This window comes from Erinaceus europaeus, unplaced genomic scaffold, assembly GCF_950295315.1.
Source record: "Erinaceus europaeus unplaced genomic scaffold, mEriEur2.1 scaffold_1014, whole genome shotgun sequence".
Lineage (NCBI taxonomy): Eukaryota > Metazoa > Chordata > Mammalia > Eulipotyphla > Erinaceidae > Erinaceus > Erinaceus europaeus.
This window is the reverse complement of record NW_026647295.1, coordinates 19,254-37,454: the sequence shown is the minus strand read 5'-3', so window position 1 is coordinate 37,454 and position 18,201 is coordinate 19,254. Positions and strand designations below refer to the sequence as shown.

Sequence of the window (18,201 nt, the reverse complement as noted above, 5' to 3'; positions counted from 1 at the left end):
GTGAGCTATTCAGTACTAACCAAACAAAGTTGCTAAGGATGACACAATTGCAGCTCTGTTTCTCGAGTGGATTCTTTTTTCTTTTTTTTCTTCCCCTTGGCATCTTTTTTTTTTTTTTTGTCTTTTTAGCATTTGCTTTGATAAATACTTAGTCCCCTGGGAAGAAGAGAAATGTCCTCCAAGCAAATAAGAAAAGCAAATAAGAAAACAGGATTCAGGAACCCCAAGGATGTGGGCTAGTGGGTGGGGTAGACTGGCGGGGGTGAGAGAGATGGGTGCCACGATGGCTTGGAGAGTGCAGGTCCGTCTGACACAGGGGCTGTGATGGCAGATGGAGAGCCAGGTGCCCTGTCTACAGCTGGCAAGCTGAAAGCCGGCCCACATCAAGCTTTCCCTCCTCCCACAGAGCATCAGTGGTAACACTTCTAAAGAGAGCACACAAGTGTATCTGGGGCAGTGTTCTGCACATTCTACTACTGTTTGCTGAGAAATAGCAGGTTGCTTCACAGAATCTGAACTGTTTCTAGATTGCTGAAAAATAATATTAGACTGAATAATGAAGATTTAAGCAGTGGTTTGTAAATCTGGATAGCCATTAGAGCAATAGTTTATATAAACAGTTATATAGAAAATATATTTATTGGTTGGGGTTATAGCATAATGGTTATTCAAAGAGACTTTCATGTCTGAGGCTCTCAAGTCCCAGGTTCAATCCCCCACACCACCATAAGCCAGAGCTGAGCAGTGCTCTGGTAAAATATATATATACTTATTTTCATCCTTTTTACATTAAAAAAAAATACATTTGGGGAGTTAGGCAGTAGCGCAGCAGATTAAACGCACGTGGCACAAAGTGCAAGGACCAGGGTAAGGATCCCAGTTTGAGCCCCCAGATCTCCACCTGCAGAGGAGTCACTTCACAGGCAGGTCTGCAGGTGTCCGTCTTTCTCTCCCCCTCTGTCTTCCCCTCCTCTCTTCATTTATTTCTGCCCTATCTAACAACGACGACATACAATAATAACTACAACAATAAAACAAGGGCAACAAAAGGGAATATATATATATATTTAAAGATTTTATTTATTAATGAGAAACATAGGAGGAAAGAGAAAATGCCAGACATCACTCTGGTACATGTGCTGCCAGGGATTGAACTCAGGACCTCATGCTTGAGAGTCCGATGCTCTATCCACTGCGCCACCTCCCGGACCACAATAAATATATTTTTAAAAAAAGAAAAAAAAATCTTTAAAAAAATACATTTTATGGGCTGAAGAAACAACATAATGCTTATGGCAAAAGACTTTTCAAAGTTCCAGGTTCAGTCCCCAGCACCACCATAAGCCAGAGCTGAGCAGTGCTCTGGTAGCTCTCTGTGTGTATCTTTCTCTCTATCATATAAATAAATATGATATTAAGATAAATAAATGAGATATTACATATTTTTTATTTTAGATAAATTCAGAAATTGGGTAGAAAGCAAAATGGTTATGCAGAGACTCTCATGGCTGAGGCTCCGAAGTCCCAGGTTCAAATCCCCACATCACCATAAATCAGAGCTGAGCAGTACTCTGGTTAAATTTTTTTTTTTTTCCTCCAGGGTTATTGCTGGGCTCGGTGCCTGCACCATGAATCCACTGCTCCTGGAGGCCATTTTTCCCCCCTTTTGTTGCCCTTGTTGTTGTAGCCTCGTTGTGGTTATTATTATTGCCATTGTTGATATTGTTCGTTGTTGGACAGGACAGAGAGAAATGGAGAGAGGAGGGGAAGACAGAGGGGGAGAGAAAGACACCTGCAGACCTGCCTCACTGCCTGTGAAGCGACTCCCCTGCAGGTGAGGAGCCGGGGGCTCGAACCAGGATCCCTATGCCTGTCCTTGCGCTCTGCACCACATGCGCTTAACCCACTGCACCACTGCCCGACCCCAAAAAAAATTTTTTTAATTGGTCTGCTGCACTGCTTCCCCTACTCATGAAGCTTCCCCCTGCAGGTGGGAACCAGAGGTTTGAACCCAGGTCCTTGTACATGGTAATGTGTGAGCTCGATCAGGTGTACCACTACCTGGCCTCCTATTTCCATCATTATTATTTTTTTTAATGAGAGAGATACAGAGAGAAAAATAGATTAGAGCACTACCCAACTTACGGTAGTGCTGGAGATTGAACTTGTGACTATAGAGACTCAGGCATGAAAGTCTTTTACTTAACCATTATGCTATGTTCCTAGCCCTCCATTTTTTGTTAAGCTTTTTGTTGTTATTGTTGTTTATTAGAAATAAATTTAGGGAGAAAGAAAAGAGACACATGCAGCACTGCTTTGCTGCTTGTGAAGCTTCCCCCCTTAGGTGGGCACCAGGGGGCTTGAGCCTAGGTCCTTCCTTGTGTATGGGGACACGTGTGGGCAGTGGGATGCAACGCTACCCAGTCCATGTCCATAGCGGCAGCATACTGTTTCTGTATTCATGCTGTTCTGACAGCAGAAATGCCTGATACAGGTGAAGCTTGTACTCTACCTCTGAACTATATTCCCAGACAATTCTGTACTTCCCTTTCTCTCCCTTCGTTTAGGAATATCCTGGAGGGGGCCGAGAGAGTTTGCCTGGTAGAGTGTTGGAGCTGTGACAGACACCACATGAGAACACCCAAGCATGAGGGGAAGCTCCATAGATAGTAGAGCATTGCTGTAGCAGAAAGGGAGAGCCCTTTCTGTCTACCTCTCTCTGCCTCTCTCTGGGATAGAAGGAATGAAATGAGAAGGTCAGGGAGCAGTAGAAGAATCAATGTGTGGGGGTCAGGCGGTGGCACAGTGGGTTAAGCGCAAAGTGCAAGGACCGGCGTAAGGATCCCGGTTCGAGCCCCCGGCTCCCCACCTACAGGGGAGTCGCTTTACAGGTGGTGAAGCAGGTCTGCAGGTGTCTATCTTTCTCCCTCTGTGGCTTGCCTCCTCTCTCCATTTCTCTCTGTCCTGTCAAACAATGAACCACATCAACAATGGTAATAATAACCACAACGAGGCTACAACAACAAGGGCAACAAAAGGGGGATAAAATGGTCTCCAGGAGCGGTGGATTCATGGTACAGGCACCGAGCCCAGCAATAACCCTGGAGGAAAAAATATATATATATCCATGTGTAAGGTGCTGGCACCAGCACAAAGAGATGACTGTGTATCATGCATGAAACATGACTTTCAACCAGGGGCGACTCTGCCCTAAGGGCACAGGTACTGTCTCAGGAGCCATTTGGGGCTGTCACATGTGGGGTAGGAGGTCCTGTCATCCTGTGGAGAGGCTCCAGGAATGCTAAGTGCCCAGCACAGCCCACAGAACAAAAAACGAGGCAGTGCTGGAAGCAGCAGTATCACTATTGCTGTCTGAGGTTAAGCAGCCCTGGCCTGCCATACAGACCACACACAGTCTGCTCACTGGTGTCCAGGCCCACTGGTTAAAAGGGACCCCAAGCCAGTGAAACAGCTCACTTGGATAGTGTGCTGCCTTACTCTGTGAGTGACCCAGGTTCGAGCCTAGCTCCTACTGCATTAAAGGAAGTTTCAGTGTTGTTGTCTCTTTCCCTCTCTCTATGCTTCTTTGCCTTCTCTGTCTTTATCAAGAAAAGTTTTAATTACAAAAATGTAACAGCAGGGGCCAGGCAGTGGCACATCTGGTTAGGTGAACACATTACCATGTGCAAGGACATGAGTTCGAGCCCTGGCTCCCCATCTTTGGGGGGGGGGGAGTTTTACACGTGTTGAAGTAAAACATCTGTCTCTCCCTCTTAATTTCTCTGTCCTATCAAATAAAGAAAAAAAAAATGAATGAAAAAGAGGGGGCAGGCAGTGGGACATCTGGTTAAGAGCACACATTACAGTATAGAAGGGCCCAGGTTCAAGTCCCTGGACCTCACTTGCAGGGGGAAAGCTTCATGAGTGGTGAAGTAGGGCTGCAGGTGTCCGTCTCTCCTAATCTCCCCATCCCTTCTCAATTTATCTCCATCTCTATCAGTCAATTAAGTAATTAAAAGGAGAAAGAAAAGAAAATGGGGGCCAGGGGGCCAGGTGGTGATGCACCTGGTTGAGCACATGTGTTACAATGCGCAAGGACCCAGGTTTGAGCACCTGGTCCCCACCTGTAGGGGTAAAATTTTGCAAGTGGTGAAGCAGTGTAGCAGGTGTTTCTCTGTCTCTCTTCCTCTCTATCACCCCCTTCCCTCTCGATTTCTGGCTGTTTTTATCAAATAAAGATAACTTTAAAAAAGTTAAAAGAGAAAGAAGGAAGACAGAAAGAGAAGGGGAGTGCCAGACTTGTGTATTCATAGTGCAGGCCCCAGGCCTCAGTGATAACCCTGATGGCGATTAAAAAGCACCAGGGGGTCGGGCAGTAGCCCAGTGGGTTAAGTGCAAGACTGGTGTAAAGATCCCAGTTCAAGCCCCTGGCTCCCCACCTGCAGGGGGGTTGCTTCACAGGCGGTGAAGCAGGTGTCTGTCTTTCTCTCTCCCCCTCTCTGTCCGCCCATCTTCTCTCATTTTCTCTCTGTCCTGTCTAACAACGACAGCAATAATGACAATAACAGCAATGATAAACAACAAAAAGGAAAAATAGCCTCCAGGAGCATCGGATTCATGATGCAGGCACCGAGCCCCAGCAATAACTCTGGAGGCAAAAGAAAAAGAGAAGCATTACTTATTAAAGATTCATCGTATTTATTATTTATGAGGGAGAGAGAATAACATGAGACAGAAAGAGAAACAAGCAGAGCACCACTGCAGCGTATGAGGCACTGAGAATCATACAAGGAACTGAAGCACACAAGTTCCGTGTGCTACTTAGTTGAACTATTTCCACTGGCAGCACGTCTCTCTTAAAAGTGTGGGTGGTGAAGACTAAGGCAAGTATAAACCTATGGGACTACATCAAATTAAAAAGCTTCTTCACAGCAAAAGAAACCACTACCCAAAACAAGAGACCCCTCACAGAATGGGAGAAGATCTTTACATGCCATACATCAGACAAGAGTTTAATAACCAACATATATAAAGAGCTTGCCAGACTCAACAATAAGACAACACATAACCCCATCCAAAAATGGGGGGAGGACTTGGACAGAATAGTCACCACAGAAGAGATCCAAAAGGCCGAGAAACACATGGAAAAATGCTCCAAGTCTCTGATTGTCAGAGCAATGCAAATCAAGACAACAATGAGATATCACTTCACTCCTGTGAGAATGTCATACATCAGAAAAGGTAACAGCAGCAAATGCTGGAGAGGGTGTGGGGTCAAAGGAACCCTCCTGCACTGCTGGTGGGAATGTCAATTGGTCCAACCTCTGTGGAGAACAGTCTGGAGAACTCTCAGAAGGCTAGAAATGGACCTACCCTATGGCCCTGCAATTCCTCTCCTGGGGATATATCCTAAGGAACTCAACACATCCATCCAAAAAGATCTGTGTACACATATGTTCTTGGCAGCACAATTTGTAATAGCCAAAACCTGGAAGCAATCCAGGTGTCCAACAACAGATGAGTGGCTGAGCAAGTTGTGGTATATATACACAATGGAATACTACTCAGCTGTAAAAAAAAAAAAAAAAGGTGACTTCATCGTTTTTAGCCAATCTTGGATGGACCTTGAAAAAATCATGTTGAGTGAAATAAGTCAGAAACAGAAGGATGAATATGGGATGATCTCACTCTCAGGCAGAAGTTGAAAAATAAGATCAGAAAAGAAAACACAAGTAGAACCTGAAATGGAATTGGCATATTGTACCCAAGTAAAAGACTCTGGGGTGGGTGGGTGGGGAGAATACAGGTCCATGAAGGATGATAAATGACATAGTGGGGGTTGTATTGTTAAATGGGAAACTGGGGAATGTTATGCATGTACAAACTATTGTATTTACTGTTGAATGTAAAACATTAATAAAGAAATAAATTTTTTTTAAAAAGTGTGGGTGGTATGGCTCTTACTCAAAGCACTCTGCTGAAGTTAAGGACAATATATCCAGCTCTCCAGCAAACCAGAGAGAAAGGGCAGTTCAGTCTCTCTGAAATGATTTCAAAGCTTTCTTTGATCTCCACCACTCCTTAGTCATTTTCATTTCTCTCTCTCACTTACTTCAAGCTGCCTTTCTTCAAAAGATAAGGATCCCGGTTCAAGTCCTGGGCTCCCAACGTACAGGGGGTCACTTCACAAGTGGTGAAGCAGGTTTGCAGGTGTCTAGCTTCTTCTCCCCCTCTCCGTCTTCCCTTCTCAATTTCTCTCTGTCCTATCCAACAGTAATGGTGACAATAACAAGGGCAACAAAATGGAAAAAAAATGGCCTCCAGGAGCAGTGGATTCGGTAGTGCAGGCACTGAACCCCAGAGAGAACCCTGGAGGCAAAAAAGAAAAAAAGTGACCTGGGACCATAAAAGGGGGGGAGGGCTGGGCAGTAGCATAGTGGGTTGAGCGCACATGGCGTAAAGCACAAGGGCCAGCGTAAGGATTTCAGTTCGAGCCCCCAGCTCCCCACCTGCTAGGGGTGGGGGTCAGTTTGCAAGCAGTAAAGCAGGTCTGCAGTTAGCTATCTCTCTCCTCTTGATTTCTCTCTGTCCTATCCAACAACAACAGCTATAACAACAGTAACTACAACAAGGGTAACAAAATGGGAAAAATAGCCTCCAGGAGCAGTCGATTCGTTATGCTGCCCCAGCAATAACCTTGGAGGCAAAAAAAAGAAGTTTAGGGTCCCTCTGGTGGCACATCTGGTTGAGCAATGCTGAAGGGCCCAGGTTCAAGTCCTTGGTCCCCACCTACAGGAGGAAAGCTTCACAAATGGTGAAGCAGTGCTGCAGGTGTCTCTCTTTCTCTCTGTTAGCCCCTTCCCTCTCGATTTCTGGCTACCTCTAACCAGTAAATAAATAAAGATGATAAAAAAATTAAAGCCAAAAAGAGAAATTCATGGGGGCTGAGAGGTGGTGCAGCAGGTTAAGCACACATGGTGCAAAGCGCTCAAGGACTAGAGTAAGGATTCAGGTTCAAGCCCCCAGCTCCCAACCTGCCATTCCTATCTTTCTCTTCCCTTCTGTCTTCCCCTCCTCTCAATTTCTCTCTGTCCTGTCCAACAACAACAACAGCAATGACAACAACAATAATAACAGCAAAGGCAAGGGCAGCAAAATGGGGAGAAAAAAAGGCCTCCAGGAGCAGTGGATTTGTAGTGCAGATACTAAGCCCCAGCAGTAACCCTGGAGGCAGAAATAAGTAAATAAAAAGAGAAATTCATATTATCAGAATGTTCAGCTTGAACCTAGGTCCAGATTAGAAAGAAAACTTGGGTGGGGGAGATAGCATAAAGGTTATACAAACAGACTCTCTCACCTGAGGATCTGAGGTCCCAGGTTCATTCCTCCACACCACTGTAAGCCAGAGCTGAGCAGTACTCTGGTTAAAAAAAAAAAAAAAAAAAAGAAGGGGAGGGAGAAGGGGTTGGAGGGGTTGGGTAGTAGTGCACCAGTGTTTGAGGACCTGGGTTCACAACACGGTTCCCACTTAGAAAAGGGAAAGCTTCACAAGTGGTGAATTGGTGCTACAAGTGTCTGTGTCTCTCCTCCCTTCTCTGTCTTCCCACTCCCCTCTTGATCTCTCTCAATCCAATAAATAAATAAATGAAAGGAAAAGAAAGCTTATTTCAAGTCCACCATCAATAAGTTTTATTCAGCCATTGAACATGGAGTTGTATGAAAACAATGCAGACCACCTTTATCCAGGTGCTGTTGCTGGTCGCAAATCCCTACTTACTTCTGTCCCTTTTCTCCCTCCCCTTGACCCTGTCATCTCGAAAGTCCCTCTCTCTCTCCCAGTCATTTTCAGGCCACGCCCTGGCTGGCTCTCTTTCTGACCATCTCTTCTCTCGGCCCCTGTCATGATCCCGATCTCTCGGCCTCGAGTCCCAGTGTCTTTCTCTGGATCGAGACCGCTCCCTCCTTTCCCTCTTCCCCTCCCTATACTGATCATTTTTAACGACTGGCAAATTGATGGGTTTTCGAAATGGTCGATCCCGTCCCCCAAATCTCAGCTGCCCAGATTCCTTTTTCCCCCCCAGGCCTCCTCCGAGTCGCCGAGGGATCCACCCTTTGAGAGTCCTTTCCAGTTCATAGTCCACAAATATCTCGTGCTGGTCAATGACCAGGCCATCGGCGTCGCGGTAAGCTTTGATCACAGAGCGTTCCTCCTTGTACTCGATGAAGGCGTAGCCCTTTGAAAAGCCTGTCACCAAGTCCCTCACCAGCCGGAGCCGCCGGATGTCCCCATAACGGGAAAATACTTCCTTTAGCTTCTCCTCTTTGGTCTGCAGGTTTAGTCTTGCCACAAACAGGGTTAGGAGAGGATCCCCTATGACCCCTTTGTTGGGGGCGTAGCGTGCCAGCATTGCCCTCCAGATGGCGCGATCGTGCGGTTCTTCGTCAGTGCCATCAATGCTGCCAGCTTTGAGGGGGTCATACTCCTTGGCGATGGGCATCCAATCACTCATGTCCTAAGAAAAGCAACACAAGAATGTATGAGCACCTACTATGAGCTGCTCATTTAATTTCCCAACCACAACCTGAAGTGGAAACAATTATTCAGGATAGAGCCTACGTGTTACCATGTGCAAGGACCTGGCTTTGGACCCCGAGCCATCACACAGGAGCACCTATGGGGGTCACAATGGGGGCTTCACTAGCTGTGGAGTGGTGCTGCAGTCTCTCTCCTTTCTCTGTCTCTCCCCCTCTGTCTAAAGGAAGGAATAAAATGGCTGCCAGGAGCAGTGGAGTCATGCAAGTACCAACCCCAGAGATAAACCTGATGGCAAAATAAGAAATAATTATTCATCCCGGCCCCCCCCATACCACCATAAGCCAGAGCTGAACAGTGCTCTGGTTAAAAAATTTTTTTTTAAATTATTCAGCCTACTTTATTGTTTTTATTTATTTATTGGGGGTATAATAATGGTTTGCAGTCAGCAGTAAAATACAATATTTTGTACATGCATAACATTTCCACATAACAGTAAAACCCCTACTAGGTCTTCCTCTGCCATCATGTTCCAGAACTTGAACCCTTCCCCCACTCCAGAGTCTTTTAGTTTGGTGCAATACACCAACTTCAGTCCAAGTTCTTCAGCCTACTTTAAATAAGGAAGGAGTTGGATTTCCAGAGGCTAAGGGTACCCAGAGAGAAAGCTGGGAGGGGGTGGGGGGACTAGATAGCATAATGGTTATGCAAAGAGACTCTCATGCCTGAGGCTCCAAAGTCCCAGGTTCAATCCCCACCACCACCACCATCAGCTAGAGCTGAGCAGTGCTCTGGTTAGAGAGAGAGAGAGAGAGAGGAAAGAAAGAAAAGAAAGCTGGAAGACAGGAACAAAGCCAGGCAGGGGGGGTTCCAGGATGTTCTTTCTTAGTCCACTTGCCTCTCAGGAAGAAGCAAGCTTACATGGTCTGGTCTGTATCTGTATGGTACAGCCTAGCTGTAGGAGGGCACTTATCAACTATGCTACAACTCAGCAACATAGTGAAACCCAGACTGGCTTTTCAGAGACTTCAAAGTCATAGGAAAAGCAGCCTGGGAACTGCTGTGGAAAATGCACCTTATAAGACTCTTTGCTACCATGACTTTCAAAGGCACAGCACTGCAATAAATGTCTAACTCTCCACAGACTCCTGTCCAGGCTCCAGCCGGAAGCGACACGTGGCTGGTCGTGTTTCATCTGTGCCCCACTCACGCCCCCACTCTGGGACTGTTTGGAGGCAAACTCTAGACATTACATCACTCAGCTGTAAACAGTTCAGTATGCAGCACTGAAGATAAAGATTATAAAAAAATAAAACTAAAAGAGAAATGATGTTCTGACTGCTCTGAATGTCTCCATCAGCAGACCAGCAACAGACTTAACGTTACAGTGACCAGCAGCATGCTCTCTGGTTCAGAAAGAAAGAAAGAATATGCCTGTGTCTTTCCAGAAAAAAGTCTGGTGTCATGGAGTCCGCACACCCTACCCCAACCCCCGCCTCGTCCCCAACCTCTATCTGAAATTTAAATAATGAAAAAGTTGAACCAGGAGTAGTGAAAATATGAATATGGAAGGCTCTACTTCTGTGATAAAAAGAGACAACAGGCCTGGATCAATGAAATGTAGGACTCATTAAACATGAGGTCTCAAGTTCAATCCCCAGCACTATATGTGCCGGAGAGATGCTCTGGTTCTCTCGAAGTAAATAAAATTTTTATAATTTATTTACTTAATGAGAGGGAGAGATAAAGAGATAAATACAAGACACTGCTCAGCTATGGTTTACAGTGGTATTGGTAATTGAACCTGGGACCTGGGGGCCACAGGCATGAGGGTCTGTTTACATAACCATTATGCTGTTTCCCCAGCCCATAACATAAAATTATAAGACACACACACAGAAGAAGGATATAAGATTTTTCTCATCACTCAAAAAAATGCCTTGTACATGGGAAGCCGGGTGGTAACCGCACAGCGGGTAAAGAGCAGGTGGCACAAAGCACAAGGACCGGCGTAAGGATCCTGGTTCAAGCCCCCGGCTCCCCACCTGTAAAGGAGTCCCTTCACAGACGGTGAAGTAGGTCAGCAGGTGTCCATCTTTCTCTCCCCTTCTTTGTCTTCCCCTCCTCTCTCCATTTCTCTTTGTCCTAACCAACAATGTCATCAATAACAAGAACAGTAATAACTACAGCAACAATAAAAAAAAAAAACAGGTGGGGGAGATAGCACAATGGTTTTGCAAACAGCTTCTCATGCCTGAGGCTCTAAACTCTCAGGTTCAATCCCCACACACACACACACCATCATAAGCCAAGCAGTGCTCTGGTGTTTCTCTCTGTCTGTCTGTCTCTCTCTCTCTCTTTGCATCTCTCTCAAAATAAAATATTAAAAACAAAGGCAACAAAAGAGAATAAATATATAAAAAAATGGGAGAGCCCAAGTTAAAACGTGTTACTTTAAAACCAGGGCTCTGTCCTGGATAAGTCAATCCTCATTCCTAACAGCATCTTCCCATGATATGTATTAAAATTGTATCTAGCAGCCCAAGTGGTGGCACAGTGGGTAAAGTGTTGGATTCTCAAGCATGAGCTTGCCAGTTCCATCCCTAGCATCACAAGTATTCGAGTGATGCTTATTTTGGTTCTCTCTTCCTTTCTATTAGTAAACAAAAATCTTAGATAATAAGAATGAAGGTAAGAAGAAGAAAAAGGAGAAATACAACTACATCTAACTTTTGCTTTAAAAATCTTTTTACTTTTTTGTTTTGGTTATCATAAAGGCTTCACTGCACCAAATGAATTTTTTTCCAGATAGAAAGATAGAGTGAGGGCCAGGTGGTGGCGCGCTTGGTTGAGCACACACATTACAGTGTACAAGGACCCAGGATCAAGTCCCCACTTGCAGGGGAAAGCTTCACGAGTGAAGCAGGGCTGCAGGTTTCTGTCTCCCTCTTTATCTCCCCCACCCCTCTCAATTTCTCTGTCTCTATCTGATAAATAAAATATTTTTCAAAAGAGGGAGAACAACAGCAATCACAACAACAATAAACAACAAAGGCAACAACTTTTCCCTTCTTACTCAGATTATCCATTATCCTTCTTTTTAAGTTTTGGTTTATTTATTTATTTATTCCCTTTTGTTGCCCTTGTTGTTGGAGTTAATGCTGTTGATGTCGTTGTTGGATAGGACAGAGAGAAATGGAGAGGGGAGGGGAAGACAGAGGGGGGGATTGAAAGATAGACACCAGAACACCTGCTTCAACACCTGTGAAGCTAGTCCCCTGCAGGTGGGAAGCCGGGGCTCCAACCTGGTTCTTTGCGCCAGCCCTTGTGCTTGGCGCCATGTGCACTTCACCCGCTGCGCTACCTTCTGACTCCCTTCAATGATCTTTTTTTAAAAATGTTTTTAATTTATTTACTTATTTTCCATTTTGTTGCCCTTGTTTTTTTATTGTTGTTGTAGTTATTGATGTTGTAGTTGTCGGATAGGACCAAGAGAAATGGAGAGAGGGGGGAAGACAGAGAGGGGGAGAGAAAGATAGACACCTGCTAACCTGCTTCACTCAATGATCTTTATTGTTTTTCTTCTTAAACTGATGGATTATGGTGGGAGACTGTGGAGTGCATTGTGGATTTTTATGTGGTGCTGGGACCTCACACGTGTAAATACCACCTATTTGCAGTCTTTCATGGGGTAATTTTCTTATTCCTTTACTTTAGATAGAGAGGAAGGAGAAGAGAGAAAAATAGATATTACTGCGAGTCCAGCGGTAGCGCAGCAGGTTAAGCACACATGGCACAAAGCTCAAGGACTGGCATAAGGATCCTGGTTCCAGCCCCAGGCTCCCACCTGCAGGGGAGTCACTTCACAAGCGGTAAAGCAGGTCTGCAGGTGTCTATCTTTCTCTCCTCCTCTCAGTCTTCCCCTCCTCTCTCCATTTCTCTCTGTCCTACCCAACAAAGACAACATCTACAACAACAATAACTACAACAATAAAACAAGGGCAACAAAGGGGAATAAATAAATATATTTTTTAAATTTTTTTAAATAGATATTACGGCAGGAGTCGGGTGGTAGCGCAGCAGGTTAAGTGCACGTGGCACGAAGCGCAGGATCTAGGTTCAACACCCCCCCTACTCCCCACCTGCAGGAGCGTCTCTTCACACGGTAAAACAGGTTTGTAGGTGTCTTTCTCTCCCCCTGTCTTCCTCTCTCCATTTCTCTCTGTCCTAACAACGACGGCATCAATAACAACAACAATAATAATAACTACAACAAAAATAAAAAAACAATGGCAACAAAAAGGGGGGAAAAAGATATCACTGCACTGCTCTACCATCCATGGAACTCCCTTGATGTCATCAAGGTGCTCCCATGTGATGATAGGGATTGAACCTGGGGGCTCAAACCCAGAGCCAAAGAAAGTATTTCTCTGGTTTTCTATCTTGTGTTAATAAATAAAAATATTTTTAAGGTGGGGAACATACCATAATGGTTATGCAAAGAGACTTTCATGCCTGGGGCTCCAAAATCCCAGGCTCAATCCCCTGCACCATCATAAACCAGAGCTGAGCATTCTCTGGTTTAAAAAAAAAAATGAGTTCTTCAAGTTCAAACCTGAAAGGAATTACAAAGAGATCATAATAATGGTAATAATAATAATAATCCAGTTTCTCTTTTGCAGCCTCATTTGCCTGTTTCAATCAACACTTAGCAAAAGAGCAGGCTTCACAGCTTCTCATTAGCTAGGTCCATTTCCTATGTGGCAACATTCTGTTGAAATTTCCTACCATTTCTTTTAATTTTTAGACTCATGTTGACAATTCATAAATGAAATCTGAGATGATGGGGTTGCAGTTAACTTTTTATTTTATTTTACCAGAGCACTACTCAGCTCTGGCTTATGGCTGTGTGGGGGATTGAACCTGGGACTTGAGGGCCTCAGGAATGAAAGTCTCTTTTGCATAACCATTATGCTTGTTTGGAGGTTCTAGCAGGGGAGTGCAGCTACTGATATAACCTATTGGGGAAGGCGGTCTTCTTGGACCTAGCTCGCAACTTCTGGAGGGACGCACATGGACCGGTGAGAGAGGAAGGGGACACTGCCTTGCCAGCCAGATCAGCTGAATCAACCATGGCTATCAATGGGTGACAGATGTCGCAGCCAGATCGCCCTCACATCCAGCATAACCATTATGCTATACCCCCACTCTGCAGTTAACTTTTTAAAAAATATATTTATTTATTTATTCCATTTTGTTGCCCTTGTTTTATTGTTGTAGTTATTGTTATTGTTGTTATTAATGTCATTTATTTATTTATTCCCTTTTGTTGCCCTTGTTGTTTTACTGTTGTAGTTATTGTTGTTATTAATGTCATTGTTGTTGGATAGGACAAAGAGAAATGGAGCGAGGAGGTGAAGACAGAGGGAGAGAGAAAGATAGATACCTGCTGACCTGCTTCTGCCTGTGAAGCGACTACCCTGCAGGTGGGGAGCCAGGGCTCGAACTGGGATCTTTACTCCGGTCCTTGAGCTTCGAACCACCTGCGCTTAACCCGCTGTACTACCGCCCAACTCCCACAGTTAATTTTTTAAAAAATATTTTATTTATTTATAACTGGATAGAGACAGAGAGAAAGGGGAGGAAACAGAGAGGAAGAGAGACACCTGCAGCCCGCCTTCACCACTTGTGAAGCTTTCCTTCTGCGCGTGGGGACAAGGGGCTTGAACCACCCGGCCCCCTAGGTTAACTTTTTTTTTTTTAATTTTTTTTTTATATTTAATTTATTTATTCCCTTTTGTTGCCCTTGTTGTTTTATTGTTGTAGTTATTATTGTTGTTGTCGTCGTTGTTGGATAGGACAGAGAGAAACGGAGAGAGGAGGGGAAGACAGAGGGGGAGAGAAAGACACCTGCAGACCTGCTTCACCGCCTGTGAAGCGACTCCCCTGCAGGTGGGGAGCCGGGGTTCGAACCGGGATTCTTATGCCGGTCCTTGTGCTTTGCGCCACCTGCGCTTAACCCGCTGCGCTACAGCCCGACTCCCGGTTAATTTTTAAAAGGGACTGTTAAAGACTAAAATATCGGCAAATTAAAAAGACCACAACATCGAGAGTCAGAAGACCCAACTTTAAGACCTAGTACTACTATCTCTGGCAACATTTAAATCGTTAGCAAAATGTAGCTCAACGACACTTCACCGCGGTTTAGTGAAGATTAGATAAGACAATGTGTATGAAAGTGATGTGTAGGGAGTCGGGCAGTAGCGCAGCGGGTTAAGCGCAGGTGATGCAAAGTGCAAGCACCGGCATAAGGATCCTAGTTCGAGCCCCCGGCTCCCCATTTTCAGGGGAGTCGCTTCACAGGCGGTGAAGCAGGTCTGCAGGTGTCTGTCTTTCCCCCTCTCTGTCTTCCCCTCCTCTCTCCATTTCTCTCTGTCCTATCCAACAACGACGACAACAATAAAACAACAAGGGCAACAAAAGGGAATAAATAATAAATATTTTTTAAAAGAAAGTGATGTGTAACTTATGATGCAAATATACCTTCTTCTATTAAGTATACATACGCCTCTTCTATAAAGTTGGCTTAAGTCTCCCTTATGTAGGAAAAAAAGTAGAAGGGACACTTGGGCCCCGAGCATGCGCAGTGGCGCCACGGAAGCTAAACCGGAAGTCCGGGGCGAAAAGCCCGTGACACAACCACCACCACCCCCATTCCGCCGGCGGCGCCTCTCTGTTGGCTCTGAGGCCTGGAAGCTGGCTCCTCACCCCACCCCGGACTCCTCGTCTTCAGCGCGGACGCTGAGCGAAAGGAATCATCCTTCCCACCCAGCTGTAGTCCCCCTCCCTTTGCCAGGTTTCAGCATGGCGGCCCCCACACGCACGGTCCCACCGCCCTGCTCAAATCCCTCGTCCTTCCCGCCACGGTGGACCCAGCTCCCGACAAGCCGCTGCCACCCACCTCGGCAGGCGCAAGACTCCTCGACCTCCGAGACAGGCGCCGGGCTGCAGGCGATGGAAGAGCCCTTGGTTCTGCCTCGACCGAGCCGTGACGTTGAAAGGAGCAGATTCGCCACAAACTATTTCTTCTTTTGCTTGTATCTTTTTTTAAATTAAATTAGCTTATTTATAAAAATGGAAACACTGACAAGACCATAGGATAAGAGGGTTATAATTCCACACAGTTCCCGCCACCCTAACTCCATATCTCATTCCCTCCCCTGATAGCATTTTTTGCTTGTATTTTAAGAAATTTAATTTGGGCAGGGGAGATAACATAATGATTATGCAAACAGACAAGCATGCCTGAGGCTAAGAGGACCCAAATTCAGTCCTCCACTACACTATAAACCAGAGCTGAGCAATGCTCTGTGTTCTGGTAAAAAAGGAAGAAAAAAAAAATACTGGGGGTATAGTGGTTTAAAGTCGACAGTAAAATACAATAGTTTCTACATGCATAACATTTCCACATAACAATACAACCCCCCCTAGAAGGAAGAAATTTAATCCTATGTTTTAAGCTTGGGAGGCAAATCATCGTCAAAAACGGTCTTACCATATTTCTAATTGTTTTCCCAGGAAAATAAACTGTAAAATTGGATTGAAAGAGTATCGTAGGGTTCTTTGGGAACAGCTGAATCTCTCAGACCCCTTCAGTCAGCAGCAGGACTTTGTTTAATTTCGTAATCAGAAAATGTGTATGCGGATTGACTTGAAGCTTAGTTTAGGTTTCCTAGCTTCTAGAGTCAGTAGATTCACTTTCCAAAACAGCAAAATAGTTCTTCAGGGTGAGCCTGGGACATCTGACATTGAATTATGTGAAATCTTTTTGTTTTGTTGTTGTTTTAAGAGTTACTTATTGGGAGTCGGGCAGTGACGCAGCGGGTTAAACACAAGTGGTGTCAAGAGCAGGGACCGGCATAAGAATCCTGGTTTGAGCCCCCGGCTCCCCACCTGCAGGGGAGTCGCTTCACAGGCGGTGAAGCAGGTCTGCAGGTGTCTGTCTTTCTCTCCTCCTCTCTCTCTGTCTTCCCCTCCTCTCTCCATTTCTCTTTGTCCTATCCAACAACAACGACATCAATAATAACTACAACAATAAAACAACAAGGGCAACAAAAAGGAATAAATAAATAAGTAAATAAATAATTACTTATTATGAAAGAGAGAGTCAGAGATGGGAGACTAGAACACTGCTAGGCTCTGACTTCAAGTGGTTCAGGGTATTGAACCTGGGACCTGTGATGCCTCAGGCATACAAGTTGGCGGTTCTAACAGACTAAGCTATTTCCCGGACCCAGAATCTTGTCGCCGTGCCCTTTCTTGGACCAGCCAGGATCTATTAACTCAGAATCTGGTCCCTAGGTGATTCCTTAAAAACTTATTAAAGGACTCCCACCCTTACAATCTCCAATAAGAAGCCCACACTGCCAGGCTATCCCGTCACTGACCCCACTGCCCTCATCTAATATTTAGAAGATAAGCTTATCTCTAATTACTAAGGAAACTTTACTGTTCTACAGTTTTGTGTTTTTGTGGCATCAGGGGCTTTCTGCAAACATAGTGTCCCCACTCCAGGGCCCACTTTCCATTCTTCTTATGAGTTAGAGAAAGACACGTACCTTATCCGGTGAGCTATCTTCCAGCTCCTTAGCACTTAGCCTTATTGACTACTTAGTCTGTAAAAGTGAAAACAAACATAGCTAGTATGTATGACTCAGGTAGGAGCTCAGTCCCTAGCATATAAGTGGTCTCTCTGTTTCTGTGTCTCTTTACCAATATATAAAAAATGTGGGGCCGGGAGTCGGACGGTAGCGCAGCGGCAGCGGGTTACCTGCATGTGGCGAGAAGAGCAAGGACCGGCCTAAGGATCCCAGTTCGAGGCCCCGCCTCCCCACCTGCAGGGGAGTGCTTCACAGGTGGTAAAGCAGATCTGAAGGTGTCTATCTCTCTCTCCCTCTCTGTCTTCCCCTCCTCTCACCATTTCTTTCTGTCCTAACAATGCCGACATCAATAACAATAACTACAACAACAATAAAAAACAGCAAGGGGAACAAAAGGAAAATAAATAAAATATAAAAAACTTTTTTTTCGGGAGTCGGGCGGGGGCGCAGTGGGTTAAGCGCACGTGGCGCAAAGCGCAGGGACCGCCGTAAGGATCCCAGTTCGAGCCCCGGGCTCCCCACCTGCAGGGGAGTCGCTTCACGGGCGGTGAAGCAGGTCTGCAGGTGTCTATCTTTCTCTCCCCCTCTCTGTCTTCCCCTCCTCTCTCCATTTCTCTCTGTCCTATCCAACAACAAAGCAACGTCAACAATGGCAATAATAACGGCAACGAGGCTGCAACAACTAGGGCAACAAAAAGGGGGAAAAATGGCCTCCAGGAGCGGTGGATTCATGGTGCAGGCACCGAGCCCAGCAATAACCCTGGAGGAAAAAAAAAACAAAAAACTTTTTTTCCTTTCTTTTTTTTACCAGAGCACTGCTCAGCTCTGGCTCATGGTGGTGTGGGGGATTGAACCTGGGACTTCGGAGCCTCAGGCATGAGAGTCTCTTTGCATAACCATTATGCTATCTACCCTCCACCCTAAAAAAAAATTTTTTTTTAATGTGGGGCCGGGTGGTGGCACGTTGGACACACATGTGACAGCCCCCAGTCCCCACTTGCAAGGGGA

General features: G+C 45.4%; 1 protein-coding gene and 1 long non-coding RNA gene across 2 annotated transcripts; one reads left to right on the top strand and one right to left on the bottom strand.

The window, feature by feature from the left end:
- The first annotated feature begins 3,002 nt into the window (after positions 1 to 3,002).
- On the top strand, positions 3,003 to 7,661 carry LOC132536284 (uncharacterized). Its single transcript, XR_009547929.1, has 2 exons — positions 3,003 to 3,944; positions 6,557 to 7,661. It is a non-coding gene; the product is annotated as an uncharacterized LOC132536284 (long non-coding RNA).
- Positions 7,662 to 7,674: 13 nt separating this feature from the next.
- On the bottom strand, positions 7,675 to 15,661 carry SNRNP35 (small nuclear ribonucleoprotein U11/U12 subunit 35). Its single transcript, XM_007539782.3, has 2 exons — positions 15,495 to 15,661; positions 7,675 to 8,513 (listed from the first exon to the last, which is right to left on the bottom strand). Exon 2 carries the CDS (start codon positions 8,508 to 8,510, stop codon positions 7,770 to 7,772), a length of 741 nt encoding a protein of 246 aa, XP_007539844.1. The 5' UTR covers positions 8,511 to 8,513; positions 15,495 to 15,661; the 3' UTR covers positions 7,675 to 7,769.
- Positions 15,662 to 18,201: the final 2,540 nt, after the last annotated feature.